The 15,310-nt window shown below is 40.4% G+C and overlaps 1 protein-coding gene across 8 annotated transcripts in view; it reads left to right on the top strand.

Moving 5' to 3' along the window:
* Positions 1-4,824: 4,824 nt before the first annotated feature.
* LOC103755611 (core histone macro-H2A.1) overlaps positions 4,825-15,310 on the top strand; it is a 34,548-nt gene continuing 24,062 nt past the window's right edge. For all 8 annotated transcript variants that reach the window (XR_003916140.1, XR_003916141.1, XR_003916142.1 and 5 more), the window contains exon 1: positions 4,825-5,019. Coding sequence is in view for 4 of the 8 variants with exons in the window: in XM_029962957.1 (XP_029818817.1) it covers positions 4,848-5,019 (172 nt within the window). In the remaining 4 variants the exon portion in view is untranslated. The remainder of the gene's footprint in view (positions 5,020-15,310) is intronic.

The following is a 15,310-nucleotide window of genomic DNA, read 5'->3' as shown; positions in this document are numbered from 1 at the left end:
ACTGTTCAGTGGGGAGGTTTGCACATTAAGGGGTGTTTGTTTTGGTGTTTCAGACCCACTGGGGGAGGGAGGGACTTGTGCCAGTTGAATACAATTGTGCAACAGTGTTTTGTTTAGCACACAGATTTAATGAAAATGTTATTCCTCTTTCTCCCATCCTTTATGTTTTGGGAATTAATAGTCCTCTTAATCTTCAACAGCAAGTGCACCTATTGAGCATTCCTAGATGAGGAGTGTTCTCCCAGCTTGCCAAGTGAAAATAAATGTATGTTTGGTGCTGCCTTTTCAGATGATAAATTAATGTAGTTTTGGAACGGATGTTTCAGTGGTTTCACACCAGTTTCACAACTGGTTTCACTCCTCTGTCCGTTTCAGACCTGCTTTGATGAAGATCTTGAGCTGAAGTTTGGAGCTGAAGTTTGAAATCACATGAGATCAAATGATAACTGAGTGAGAACTCTTCTCAGTGCTCTCATACCTAGAACCCACAGTGCCAGGCTGAACCCCTCTCTGCTAGGCAGGCACTGTTAGAGCCCATTTTATACCCACTCTGGACAGTGCATTTTATAAATATGCCAGACTAGCTTCTGATTAGCCAAGAACAGAGCAAGTTGGTTGTCAAAGCAAATTCAAATGCACCTTTTCAAAAAGAGTTCAACGAGCAGCAATTATTGTAGTACATAAAGAGATTTAAGAGAGAATGGCAGCACTTATATTGTTAATCTTTTGAAACAATGGAAAGAAAATAGCGTTGCAGCTAATCTCTTTTGTGATACAAAAATGAACTTCCCAGCGTAGTCTTTGTGCTGAAAGAAGAGAAAAATAATTACTACGTCTTAGTATTTCTCCTATTGTAGTAATGATCTCCTGGATTCCACTACACTTACTGAGATGATGATGTAGATCTAAATTTAATCATCTCTTTGCTGAGTGCAGTTAATACAGCAGTGCAAGCCCACGAGCAGAACAGTCCCTGCCTGACAGCAGCAGCATTCATAGTAATTTGTTTAGTCATTAAGAACCTGTACCTGAAAACTCTTAATAGCAGGGTGGTTTTATTACTGCTGTTTGATCAAAGTAGCAGATCGACTCAGCTAATAAAGAACTGGTGTTTGGAATTTGGGTATCACTTTGCCAGGATGTGCAGCCTGTACTTGCAGAATTACGTGATGTTAAGCCTTTCAGAAAAACAGATGCCTATGTGCATTTTAGGAGGATGGTATTTAGAAGTGTCGTTTAGCAGAGTATCTTCACGCAGGAAAATATGGCCAACCAGAGTTGCTACAGCCAATTTCAACCAGAAAAATGTTAATTATGGTGATTTCATCACAACACCTTAACGTTTTCTTAGAATATGTATTTCTGGCTTGCAAAGATGTGATAGCAGAGGAGCCTTGTAACTTGAATCTTGTAACCACCAAATCTCGTTTGTGTGCATTTGGACATCTTAGAAAGCAGTGTGAGTCTTGCTACAGTCCTTAAGGGGTTTTCAAAAGGCTGTGAATCAGGTGCTAAATTCTGCACCGAGGACAATCTGTGTCCAAGCACAGCAGAGCCACTGAAGAATATAGTGTTAAATTTGATTTGAAGTGAAAGGTGAACGTAGATATTTGACTGCTCAGTGATATCCCCTGATTATCACAGTGATAATTTTGTGAACTGTCCCATTGAAACAAAACCATTTTATTGTCAAAATCTTCAGAGACTTTGCAACGTATTTGGTAAAGTTTCTCAGTAATTCCATTGCAAAGGCCGGAGAGAAGAAAGAAAGGAAAGTACTGGTCCATTGACTGTCACTGGCTGTGATTCATTTAAAGATATATTTACTTATTATGCCACTCGAATCCCGTGTGAACTGTGGCTCATGTGATAAGGTTCCTTTGGTTGCCTCTGATCTGCGGGCTCCCGGTGACTCAGCAAACAGCTCTGGTTCATTAGTGTTGGCAGCAGTCCAGAGTTCCTGGTGTTACAAAGATAAACCATTTTGGAGCATGGAAGGCACAGGGCTTTCTTTGGGTTTTGATCTGTTGCCGTGCTCTTTACTTTTCACTTCAGTCCATTTTCTTGTGGCCTTTGCAAGTGAAATCTCTTTCCCTTCTCTTTTTCTGTGGAGAAGGAGAACGTTCTGAGCTCCTTTGGGCCATCCCTCAGCTCAAAGGCAGGACAAACAGGTTCTGCAAAGGAATGATGCTGAGTACACAACGAAGCTCTGAAAAAGGTTTGCCATGCCAGGCTCTCACTTTCACCTCCCAAATTACATGGTTGGCAACAGCAAAAGTGGTGCTTGAAACCCAGTTAAGTTTCCCACCCTCCACCCCCAACATCTGAACATTCTGTGATTCACCAGGTGTGGGAATGGGATCCTTGAGATGGGAAGCTCTGAAACTTATCATCACATTTCACTGTTAATACTAAAAGTTCCAGAAGTTCTTGGTTTTTTCAATATGCATCCCCCCTCACCACCACCTTTCTGATTCAGACAAAGTTTTTTTCCTTACAAATAAACTTACAGACAGAAAGGTTCTTAATGTTCTGTATGAAGGGACCAGGTTAAGTGTCAAGATAGGTCCAGGGTTATCCTAAATATTAATGTAAGGAATGTCACCAAGTGTATAAAATACAGGGAGAGAATAACCTGTAGAATTAGCAGAGGTGATAAACTAAGGTTATAAAATTTGTATATGGGTCAGTGTTATTCTGTATTGGTACCTACTTTAGTAATGTTTTGATCTAAATGTTACAGCAGCTGATGACTGACATTCTCCCAAAAACATCAGGAAGTAAAGATTTCCATATTCTTTCCCAGCTATTCTGACTATCCCATAAACTCATAAGCTGAATGGTTAATAGAAGTTTACTGCTTAAGGCTTGCAGGTTTTCTCTGGGAAAAGCGTGTTTTTCACCCATCAGTAACAAACCAAAGGTGCTGTGGGACAGCACAGGTATTTCTCACACCCTTTTCCCTGGTGTTCGAGTCAATGAACTGCTCAACATTTGTGAGATTGAACATCTGTAGTGCTGTTGACGAAAATGGATTATGAAATATGAAAATAATCTCTGGCAGAAGGTCCATAGCCAACTCAAAGCCCCACCCAGCCTTCCTGCTAACAAAGCCAGTGGTAACTAGATGAGGAAATGCAATTAAACGGATGGGTTTTTAAATCACTGGTGAGCTCCAGTTAGACAGTTTCTCAAGGCAAGAAAATTGGCTTTTGTCCTCTTCTTCACAGAATAATGATGGTTGCAGAGCTGAGCCCATAGCAGATGAAAGGAGAAGGAGCCCTTTTGATGGCTTCTCCTTTCCCTACATTCCTGGCTGGGTTTTGACATAAATTTCCTAAATATAGTTTGAATTCCATCTGAGCTGCAGAGAGGGGGTTATTTTGTTTACCTTTAACAAGCAGTAAGCCCGTTGCATTTAATTTACCTGATGTGTTGTGCAGGTATGGAATCTGATGGGTGGAATATGGAAGTGGAAAGGAAAAGAAATGTTTGATACTTCTGCTTCTTTAGTTCTCCTGAGTGGTCTTCATTTGGCAGTTAGGAGTCTGAATCTCAGTGACTCACTGAGATTTAGAGGACTGCAGGATGTGTCAGCACAGAACAGAAATTGCAAAACTTAAAAGTGGGGTTGGTGAACCTGTTCTGCTGAATACTGAGCTCCCTCAGTTGTGGATTCAGACATGTAGCAAATACAGTCAGGTTCATAAGGGCAAGGAGAGAATTCAGGATAAACAAGAGAAGATGGAAAGGGAAGCAGAGCAGTGGTGTGATGGGAAGGCAGGCTTAAAGGGGCTTCACTGTGGAGTGTATGAACACACCAGTGAATTTGCATGTGTATGAGGCAGCATTTGTGCAGCCAGGGAAGAGCTGGGATGCGCAGAGGTCTGGGTATCACTGATGCATTCCACTGGTTTCCCTAGAGTTTGGGAGGGAGGGGGAGATGGGCACTGTCTCCTTGCCCCTGAGGGAATTTCAGAACCCAGTGAATTGCCTAAGCCTGCACAGATACCTTGAGAGCCTGTGAACCCTCCACCCCTTTGGGTTTGTCAGCTTCTATTTACAGCCTGAGCAGAAATCAGAGAGAGAACAGAATATGTTTGACAGCTGTATCAGCAGTAGGTTTCCTCCCTGAGATAAACTGAGATACAGTTGTCAGATGTCTGCTGGGTGTTCAGACCCCTGTGCTCTGAGGGAAAGGTGGCAGATGGAAGTTCAGCACATTCCTGGAGGGCATGTTGAAACAACACAGTCTCCAGTGTGGAGATTGTTGGGCTTCAGTAGATTCAGATCTCAAGGGGGTCATTTCAGCTCTTTCTAAAAATAGGACATTTAGTGTACAGTAGATGTATTTTGCCATCCATAAGCTTTTGTTCTGTCAATTCACACTTCTTGAAAAATGAGGTTTTTAAAGAGGGTGAGTACACTTTAGGAAAGCTTTAATGGACACGGTTTTTCCTAGTTAGGAATGTAGTTGTTCAGGAGCATAACTGTCCTACCACAGCTGTTCAAATCATCAAAAGTCCCACCAAAGGTCTTTTGTGGAGGGCAGAGGGTTGTGTCAGCCTCCTTGTTGCAGAAGGCATCCTCTGCTCAATGCAAGATTGCAATAGCAGGTAAACATTCTGTGGAAAAATATTTTAGGTTCTTGTTGTGTATACTCTAAAAAGGCAACTTGTCTGTATGTTTAGGCACTCTGATGCATTGCCTACCCCAAAATACTGATTTGTGTTGAAATTCAGTATAAGATATTATAGCATCAGTCCTTATTAATAACCTTTTATCTTTTGTTTGGTTGTTTTTCTTCCTAATCTGTAGAGTGCTGTTTCAGACCTGAGACAGACAAGATGTCCAGCAGGGGTGGAAAGAAGAAGTCAACCAAGACTTCCCGCTCGGCCAAGGCTGGAGTCATATTCCCTGTTGGAAGAATGCTCCGTTACATTAAGAAGGGCCACCCAAAGTACAGGATTGGTGTTGGTGCTCCCGTGTACATGGCTGCTGTACTGGAATATCTCACTGGTAGGTGTTGCTGAACGATGGGGAAGTTAAAACTTAAACTGAATTTGCACAGAAAAAAGCCCAGAAAAAGATCCTCTGATTGATAAATGACTAAAAAAAAGTGAAGTGTGTGCTGTGCTGATCACACATCTCAGCCAAAATCGAGGTACCCCCACGCTGCCTCAGAGCCCTGGTGGGTTTTGTTCATTCCAGTGCTGGGTTTGCTTTCACCTGTTGTAAAAACTGTCCTTCCACACAGGCAGGCAGGGTTCCCACTGACACCAGTGTGTGTGGACTGGGCCTGCTTTGATGTTGTGCCTGATGACTGTTTGGATTACAATTGCCCGCTAATTGCCTGTTAAACATATAAATTAATTTGAAATAGAGAGCTTCTCAGTGTTTACACAGGGCTGAGATTGCTTACAGCCTTGTTTATACATTTTGTTCAATTTACAGATTTCTTTTGAGACTTCATGTGCTGTTTGCAGTTCATTTGGTTGAGTTTGTGTATAAATACACACTGTTCATCTGCCCTGGATCTACGTGGCTTATTTGCTTCCATTTGTAGTCCTTGTTCTGTTCCTCTCGTTGCATCAGAATGAGAACACCTTAAGCAATTATCTCATCCTCACAGTCCCTTGGAGGACCAAAGTATTTTTTCCTCCATTTAGAAAGAAGCTTCAAAGGAAGAAAATGCTTTGCCCAAAGACATACAAGTAAAGATCTTTACATAGCAGTTCTCCTCTCAGATGAGACCTAAGACATTGCAGGTTTACCCCACAAACAGCATTAGAAAAGCAGTCCTCTGATGGAAAACCCCAGCTGTAACAGCATCAACATATGGGCTTTTTGCAATAATGGTTTGCTTAAAATAAAAATTAAAAAGAGGTAAGAGTAAACCATCAGCTCAGTCACCTTTGTGTGGGCAGGTTGACTTTACCTGTGGTGTAGGGGTGTAGCAAAAAGCACAAGTGCCAGGTGGATTGCTGTTTGGAGACAGAGTCTATTAGCACGACTAAGGGAAAGCTTGAATTGGATCTTTTTTCTCACAGCAGTGTTCCTTTTTTCAGTGCATCTGCTTCTGTCAGTGTTGTGGTTGCTGCAGGTTCAAGGGTTTGAAGGGGCAGGAGTCTTTAAGCTCTGAGGGTGTGCTGAGCCTCTGAGGAAGAGATACAGTTCTTTCTTTGACTTAAGCACAAAGTTACTAAGGTGTGATTTAACTTTCCTGGCAGGGTTTAAAACTGTATCAACCTGACACTTGTGACTGTTTTAGATACACTTGATAGTGAATATTGACATGGAAGAACAGAAAGAGGCTGATTTTTTTTTCTATGAAGTTTTTTCTTCCTCTAAAGATGATTGGTAACATTAATAAATAATTAATAAACTGCTTGTTTTCATCAAATATCCTTTTTTCCCCCCCTTCAGTTGTTCACATTCAGTTTTCTTTATTTGGGCCTTTTCTTTAAAAGAATGCTTTTAAACTTCATAGATGGCCTTAAAAAAATTCACATTTCCTTCAGCTGGGTTCCTGCTTACAGCAATAACAACTCAAATAAAATGTTTCTTAGGGTGAAGGGTGCTTTGAATGCTACCCTTTTAAAGGAGCAGAGCAATACAGGTGAGTTTAAGGCACTGCTAATGAGCAGCACATGTTGCTGGTTAACTCTTTGATTTAAAGTGTTTACTGAGGCAAGGATGGTTTAGGCAGCTGAGAATAGGCTGTGGAGATAAAGGTGTTTCTTTAACTGCTGTGGATCCTGGGAAACTGTCTGAGGACATTCATACCACAAAAAAAAAAAAAACCAAGAAAAGTTACACGCGTTGCTTTAGGAAAAGTAAAAAAGGGAGAGGAGAGCTAAAGGTAAAAGTACTTTCTTGTTTTCTCCCTTTAAATATTTGCAAGTAGTTTTGTTATGGGGTTTTTGTCTCCAATGAAGGCTGGGTAGATAATCCTAATATCCTCAGGGGTTTATTTCATTTTTGTACATAGATGCACCTCAAAAGCACAGATACACTTTTCTTTCCAGAGTTAATAATAGTTTTAGCATAGAATGGTTTGGGCTGGAAGGGACCTTAAAGCTCATCTCGTTCCAAACCCCTGCCATGGGCAGGGACACCTTCCACCAGCCCAGGTTGCTCCAAGCCCCATCCAACCTGGCCTTGGACACTTCCAGGGATGGGGCAGCCACAGCTTCTCTGGGCAACCTGTGCCAGGGCCTCCCCACCCTCCCAGGGAAGGATTTCTTCCTGATATCTGATCTAAATTTATCCTGTTTCAATTTGAAGCCATTCCCCCTTGTCCCATCACTACTAGTCCTTGTAAAAGGTCCCTCTCCAGCTTTCTTGCAGTCCTCTGACTGTTTCAGTCTGGTGGGGCTTTTTTGCCCTTCTCTTTCTGTAAGTTTTTCCCAATCTATTTGGTATAATCTTTTAGTCTTTAATGCTCTGTAGGTTTTCTGAAGTTGAGGTCATTCATCTTTTCCAGCATCATTCAGACACACTGCCTTGAAATGGGATGCTTGGAGATTTTTGGTTTGTGTTCCTTTTACCTCTTGGCAGTTATTACTTCACAAACCCAGAGAAATCCTGACTTTTCTCCAGGAGAGTTTTTTTTTTTAAAGATGATCATGTCAGCACATGGTCTGAGACTAAATCAAAGCATTTCAACCATTTCAAAGTAAAAGCAGGATCGTGACATAATAGGAAGGAGCCCACGTGAAGTGGCCTGCTAATAAATTGGCTAAATGAAAAAAAGCAATCTTGGCATCCAGGAAAGAGAGGAGAAATGTAAAATATCAAAAGCAGTTGTAGGAAAGTGAAACTTTAGGAGGGGAAATGACAGAGATGTGACCTAATAGAGAGGAACTCACTAAGGTTTGAAACCTTGTTCATCAGTGCAGAGTATTGGACTCAACTTTAATCCTTTTGAAGGTGAGCTGATAAATTCTGCTGGCCTTTGCTAAAGTTTAACTTTGATGTAAATCTGAAATTAGCCCATAATGTGCTCAGATCTGGGATTTTTTGTTCAGTTTGAGATTTGAACTTTTGAAATGCTTCCAGCTGTTTAGGCTTGGAGTTCTGTTCTGGATTCATCTGGAGTTATGACTTTATCCACTTTGTACTTTGAAAGGAATTCAGTTTTATCATGTATATACACTACTCATCAGAAAGTAAAGGTGCACATTCTGTCATTTCTTGTGTCCTTAGATTTCAATGTACTTGACACAGAAACAGGTTGCCCAGTGAGTATTCTCCTTCTCTTACTTCTTCACCAGAGGTTACCTAGAAATAATATTACAAAGTAATTGTCTCATCAGCACACCCAGTGTTAAGCCAACTTCCTTATAGTTGCCTGTTTTTTCTCTAAGGAAATAATGTGTCATGTCCACTTTAATAGGGTGCAAGTGTGTGTTTTGTGGGGAACTGTGCAGAAAGTCTTACTGATATCAAAGCAAGTGGATACAGTTCCTTTCTTTACTGTGCAGGAATAATGTGGATGCTGAAGAACTATAATACATGGTTCTTGTTTCTTTTCCTTCTTTGCAGCAGCAGTTCATGCAGTGCTGCCTGTCTTGTAGGGAATAATCAGATTATTTGATTAACTTCTTATGCTGCAGAACTAATTTCAGGCATTATCAGCATTATCAACAGTTTTATGTTGGCAGGTTCAGGGTTGGTAATTCCTTTTGTCTCCTTTCCTTATTGCATCACTTGGTTCACAATAGTTCCTTGCCTGTTTATCTTCCTTAATGTGGACTTCAGAAAACTGCAATCCACTCCTTAATTTCTCTGCAAAGTAGTGAATCAGTATCAATTTATGTCAAAAAAGAACACTGGGTCAGGCAAGGGAATGGCCACAGACTTCATCTGGGGCACTGCAGCCACTCACATGAACTTGGATGGTTTGTATTTGTCAGAACTGATCCAGCCACACATCTAATCAGGTCTGGTCCTTTCAGATGTAGAGCTTGTCCAAATTACAGTACAGCCCAAACTTTCTTATGAGCTGAAAAAGATACTCCTTTGCCCTTGAAAAATAGAAGTCTCTTGAGCATATTTAAAGGCAGCAAGAACCAGGCCTGCAAGTGATTTCTGCTCCCCCTGTCCCCCATCATCTGTTCTACACTGTAAATAATTTTCATTTGCCAAAATGTCATAGCAAATAAGAAGAAGGAGAAGTTTATAAAACAGCAGGAGCACAGGAATACAGAAGAAATGAGACCCTGATTTATATTTGCTCTGTACAAAGTGAAGGAAGGAGAAAATGTTAAATGTCTGTTTTCTCCATTAGTTTTTTTTCCTCAACTGTGAGGTGGGTTTTTTTTGTTGCTATTCCCCTCTGGTGTCCTACTCCCTGTCCAAAATCTTTACAGGGTCACAGGGGAAGACAATGATCTGCCCTCTTTGTCAGATGTACTGCTGAACTCCTGCCTGGGAGCAGAGGGAGCTCAGGGGTCCACAGGAAAAAAGCTTTAGGTTAAAATTGAGTTCCAGGCATTCTGAGACTGTTCTAAATAACAGTCCTTAGGGAGTAATGAAATTTAAGAAGATAATTAATTGACAGTATCTTTTTGATGCTGTTGAAATGTATACTCACTACCAAGATGCATCTCTTCTATTTAAACAGGCAGCTTTGGAAACACTAATCCCTTTTGTGGTGTTGTGCCACAAACTGTGTCCTAAGGAGGTTTAAAATAAATTAGGAGTGGGACAGGTAGGACCTATGCCTTACCTGAGCAAGCACAAAGCTGACTCTTCATATCCAGTGTGGGTTTAATATGGATTAATGCTGGACCTAAAATACAGCAGAGTTGTTTATGGCAGTACCCTCACAAGCAGAATATTTTGAATATATCAGCATAGCAAAGCTCCTTTGTAACGTTCCTTTTACGTAAGTTTTGTGTCGTGCTCTTAAGTGAAGAGAGGTTGTCACAATTTAAAATTGCTCTACTTGTAAGAACTGTCTCTTTAGGTATAAAACTTTTTACATTTTTACCAACTGAATGACCAACTTTCTGATTATAAATGCATGAATCAGTGCGTTTCAAATGTACAGAAATGAAGAATTTCTTTCACTGATAAGCCCTTCCTTGGCTCCAGCCCTGTAAGCACTTACACATGTCCCTCTTATCATATAGTGCCATAAACTTCAGTGGATCCCCAAGTTACAAAAGCAACCCCACTCCAAAATTACTGACCCAATCAGGGTCCTGCTGTATTTTCAATTAGGGTCTCACGAGGTATTTTTTACATCATGGTCAGCAAATTATTTCATCCCTTGAAAATGTTACATTTTAGGGATATTTTAATGCACTTAGGTCTAGAATGAAATATTTTTTATTCTAGAATTAAATACTTTTTATTCTAGTTAGTAATTTCATCTGTTTATTGGGCTAAGTTGCAAGAGAGTAATGACTTCTATTGTCTATTGCTGCTCAATTTACTGTTGGTGTCAGCGTTTGTTTTGAAGAGTGGAGTGTAAATGAAGTGTAAAACAAACATGGCTGATTTTGCTACACGTTTTTTTCTACCCTTATCTTGAATTCCTTGTTGAGAAGAAGAAAAGAATCTATAAAGCTTAAGTCTTTTCTTCTTTGGCCCTTTATTCTTGGAATGCCAGCACAAATGGCTGGAAAGCAGGAAGACATCCTAACTCTCTAGAGCAGCACAGTGTGTTTAGCTCAGAAGTTCTCAACTTTTAGAAGTTGTTACATCAATATTGTGAGCATAATTTCCTCCCCCCCCCTTTTTTTTTCCATGAGGAAGGATTATTTAGAATGCCTGAGTTCAGATAACGTTCTGTCTTTGGTCTTCAGTCTTTTTTTCCACAGTACATTTATCCCCGAGTTACGTTTAGAAATGAAATTCCACGTGGATTCTTCGGTGCAGTCAGATGAAATGCTCCATCCTCAATATAAAACTTCGTTGGGGAAAAATAAATTTAGGGGATATACAGTGAAATGCAAGCTTTCTAAAACAAACAGGAAGTGCTTTTCTCCCGAACTGCAGAAATGTCTGTGGTGTAGCGAGCGTTGTGTTCTCAGGATGTTATGGGTATTAAAAATGGATTCTGAACCACTCTGAATGGGGCCAGAAAACAATTAGACACATCCATGGAAATAAAATCCATTGGGGAACTAAACAAAAAGATGCATTTCTAAGATGGGAAACCAGTGTCCCCAAGTGCCACATGCTCCACTTGATCAAGTAATGTCTGGCAGCAGTTACATTAATCACGTTTGAGCATTTCTAAAGCATTTGTAAGCTGTTATGAGTAACAGCAAAGGTGTCCTGCCAGGTAGAGGAGGCTCCACTGGAAAAGAATAAAGGTTGATTTGAATTAGATCAGGATTGTTGAAGTCAGTGGAGAAGAACTAGGCTATCTCTGTAAATTGCTATTCGGGGTGTGACTGCTGTAATAAATAACATTTGAGCTGAAATTCAGGTTTCCCTGAAAACTGAACTCTCATACCTTTTACAGATCGATAGTACACCCAGAAACTAAAAAAAAAAATAAAAAAATAGGAAGTTAAATAACAGAAGATCTCATACCAAAAAAGAAAAAAAAAGGATGGTAATAAAGTGTAATAGAGAGCTGAAAAGTGGCTTTTGTGGCCTGAACTTGTGTTTTATGTAAACATCAGTCTGTCATCTGCCTCACAGAAATGCAAAACTTAGAATAACTTGGCAAAGTTAACAGTTTCTCCTTTAAGGGGCCTAGTTTTGATACAGCTCAGACACTCAAGACTGAAAGGTTTGGGTTTTTTATCACATCCTAAGAGAATGATTGCCCTGCTGGGAGTTGAGGTTTCATCCAGGCTTGTTCAAAGCAGTAAAATTGCTTGAATTGATTTTCACTGCATCAGATTTCCATGACTTTGAACCAAGGCTGAGAACTGTTTTATTGGGATGCATAAGAGGGAAAGTGTTGTTAAATGACTCTACCTTCCCTCTTACAACTGCAGATTCCAGGGGGATTGGGTGGAATACACGGAGAGAAGAATGCAGGAAACTCTTACCACTCTTGGTTGATTGGGGTTGATTGGGTTAAAACCTTCTGGAATCACGTAAAATGGTTCTCAGGTCAATAAAATGCTGATGGGAAGATGATTAATTTAAAGTACAATAAGCAGACTCCTTGTCATGTAGTTGGCTTTGTGGCAAATACATATTTTTTTCAGTGGAATTGTGTCAACGTTCATTTCTCTTTGATTTCTGGATACCAATCTTCTTGGGAGGAGAGGCTTCACCATTCTTTTAAAAACCTCTGACTTGTTCCTGTTGGAATTTGAGTCTTCAGGACTTGGCCTTTTGTCAACACATCACCTGTTAGTTGTTAAGAGTTTAATTTTCAAAGCTATGATTTCATCTCCCTGAAGAGAAGGTGGACAGGGGGATTTGATGCAACAGCAGTGGTTTAGCTTGAGATGTAAACCAAAAAAAGAGAGAAAACCAACCTTTTTGGGGATGAACTCAGACCAGTTAAATTGACTATTAACATTTAGAAAGTATTACAGCCTGGAATGCATGATAAACTAAAGGCCTGAAAGGAGTTTTAGTCAGTGATGACCAGTAATATTTTGTTTGGAAATGGGGATAAATGAACTAGAGCACTCTCCAGGAGTGGGAGAAGAATGTATTTGCTTTCGTTTCCAGCCAGGTCTGCAGTTCCTGCTGTGCCTGCTTTGTTTCCATCTTCATAGTAACTCATTTCATTTTAACCTTGTGGTGTTGGTTCCAAAATTTGCAAGTGCTGTGAAATAGGTGTTGAGGGCAGAGAGGAGCCCCCCTGGGAAACGGGGAAATGCCAGTAGGGAATTAAAAACTCAGGAGATGTCCAGGACATGACCAGAGTCTCTGAAAGGAAAGGATGAGGAACTCACCCTGAAAACTTGCTTCAGGATGAGGTTTCTGTGGACGCTTCTGACACTTCTTGGTTGTGTTTGAGGAGGAAATGCCTTGAGAACAGCTTTTCCTGTGGTCTTATCTCAGGTTTAAATGCAAAGATGTACAACCGGTTTTCTTTTCTCCTTTAAAAATATTTAACTGAACTTTTTAAAAACCTCAGCTGAAGGAAAGCAGTTTTGGTTCAAGTGCTGAGAACAGGCTTGAACCAGTTTTCACTACCCATATCCTGGTTCTAAATGTTACAAAGGAGTTTTTCAATTGAAAACTACCTTTGAGTTAAAATTTAAGAGGAAATGTCTTAACTTTTAAGGCTTTCACTTCCCACTTTAACCTTCTACTTTAATAATGACTGAAAAGAAGAAAAATATTAATCATAACCTTCTGCTTTAGTAATGACTGAAAAGAAGAAAAGTATTCATGACAACCTTCTTTAATAATGACTGAAAAGAAGAAAAATATTAATCATAATTATACTTTTTAAATCGAAATGATATGTTGGTGATAGATTTCTGAGGCTTCCATCCCTTTTTTTTGCTACTTAACAGCTGTCCATACATGAATATATCACATGCTGAGATGGCATTCCTACTTAATTGGGGTTTTTTTCCTAATTATATATTCTCACAGCTTTTTCACTGGATTGTTTTATATCTGCACTTAAAGCAATACATTTTTTGTTTGAAAGTATCCAAAAGCATGGAAAAAGTCATTTGTGCAAATAAAGAGTATCTCTTCATATTAAGCTAAGATTTCAGTATGTAGTAGTTGCAAAAATATACCTTCAAAAGCATAGAATAATGAAAAACTTGTATATTTTCTTCATGTTTTAAAAAATAGAGCTTTTCATTTTCTATTGCCTGAGTGGTGGTGATGTAATTATTCTCCTGGGGGGAAATGCCTTCAGTGAATATAAGAAACGAATGGAATAGACATTATGCAACTTCCATCCTTTCTGTGAGGCCTCATTTTTGTAAAATGTTTTGGTCTTCTGGCTGGATAAATACAAGCTGAGTGAAACCTGATGTCATGGAAGCTCTTAACACTTTCTTTTGCCTCAAAATTTCTAAACAGAGTCTTCTCTCTTGGCCCTGCTCAGTTGCAGGAGTTGATTTTTCAATGTCTGTTTTTTCCCACTGTGGGAAGATTACCTTTAATGAGACAGAACTCTTCAGTGACTCAAACCTTTGAGCCTCCTGCTTCCAAAGGTGGGTCTGACCTAAGAATTCAGAGCCGGTCTCAATTTTAAATACCTTTTCCCACCTACTACTCTTTCCAGCTAAAGCCAGAGTGATTCTTCTGGAAATTCGAGTCAGCTCCCTTATAGAAAGGACTAGATTTTCATCTCATTTAAAATCAGTTTAAAACATGGGTGAAACACTGTTTAAGTCTTTAGAATTAAAGTAGCATAAAACAGATGTGAAAGTGAAGCTGGCTGCAAGCAGACTCAAGGCAAGTACTCCAAATGCCATCCACAGCCACAAAGTCTTCATTTCCAGAATTTGTGAGTGCTCTGATCTGTTGGGTTTGGATTAGGTTTGGTCAGTGCTAAATCAAAAAACTATTGCCTGTATTGGCTTCAGCTCAAATTCCTCCTGATCTTCTGTTTTTAATCAGGAGAGTGCCCCTCTGACCAGCCTTGTGTGCAGGGCTGAGTTTGGCTGTTCTGTGCTGTGGGTCTCTCTGTGTGCACAAGCAATACTTGGTTATTATTGGAGAGCTGAGAAGGCCAGAAGAGAAATTCCACCCTCCATGGCCTCCTCCTCGTCTCTCCCCCTCCCCAAGCTCCTCTTTTGTGGTCCTCAAGGCCAGTGCAAAGCGTTCTGTTCCCGAGGAGGAAGTGGGGCACCTCAACTTCCCTAAAGGACCATTAGAAAACTGTAATTTCAAAATGAGTTTCCTGTCCAAGGAAGAGGGCTTAGCACTTACCAGAACAGTTCTCCACTGTACAAGGCAGACATTTGAGTTTTATGAGGAACAAATAAAACATTCCTCTGTGCTTTACAGGCATAGCACTTTTCTTAGAGCCTTTAGTTCCAAAATGACCTGTCTGCATAGTTGTGCCGCTCAGTCACAGGGAATAACACGGCCTGACTGTTCCAGGGCCTGCTGCAGTAAACTGGGGGAGCAGAGGCAAAGCGAGAAACACAGCCTGCTGTTTGCAGCAAAGCCTGGCTTTTCAGCTGGGACTAATGTCTGAGTACAAACAATTCCATTCCTGATCTTCAGAGGAGGAGATGCTGGTGTTCCTCAGCCTCGCCGAGCTCCGTGGGGATGTCTGGGGTGTCCACAGGGATGTGAACCAGGTCTTTGTCGTGACAGGCAGCTAAACCTCATGTGTCTGAGCTGGGCCTTTTGGGGAAGTATATGGAAAGGATTATGCCAGCTTAATTCCCTTCTTTGG

The sequence above is a fragment of the Manacus vitellinus genome, unplaced genomic scaffold, assembly GCF_001715985.3.
Source record: "Manacus vitellinus isolate BGI_N305 unplaced genomic scaffold, ASM171598v3 scaffold_51_pilon, whole genome shotgun sequence".
NCBI classification, from domain to species: Eukaryota; Metazoa; Chordata; class Aves; order Passeriformes; family Pipridae; genus Manacus; species Manacus vitellinus.
The sequence above is the reverse complement of the archived record's forward strand: the minus strand, read 5'-3'. Positions and strand labels throughout refer to the sequence as shown.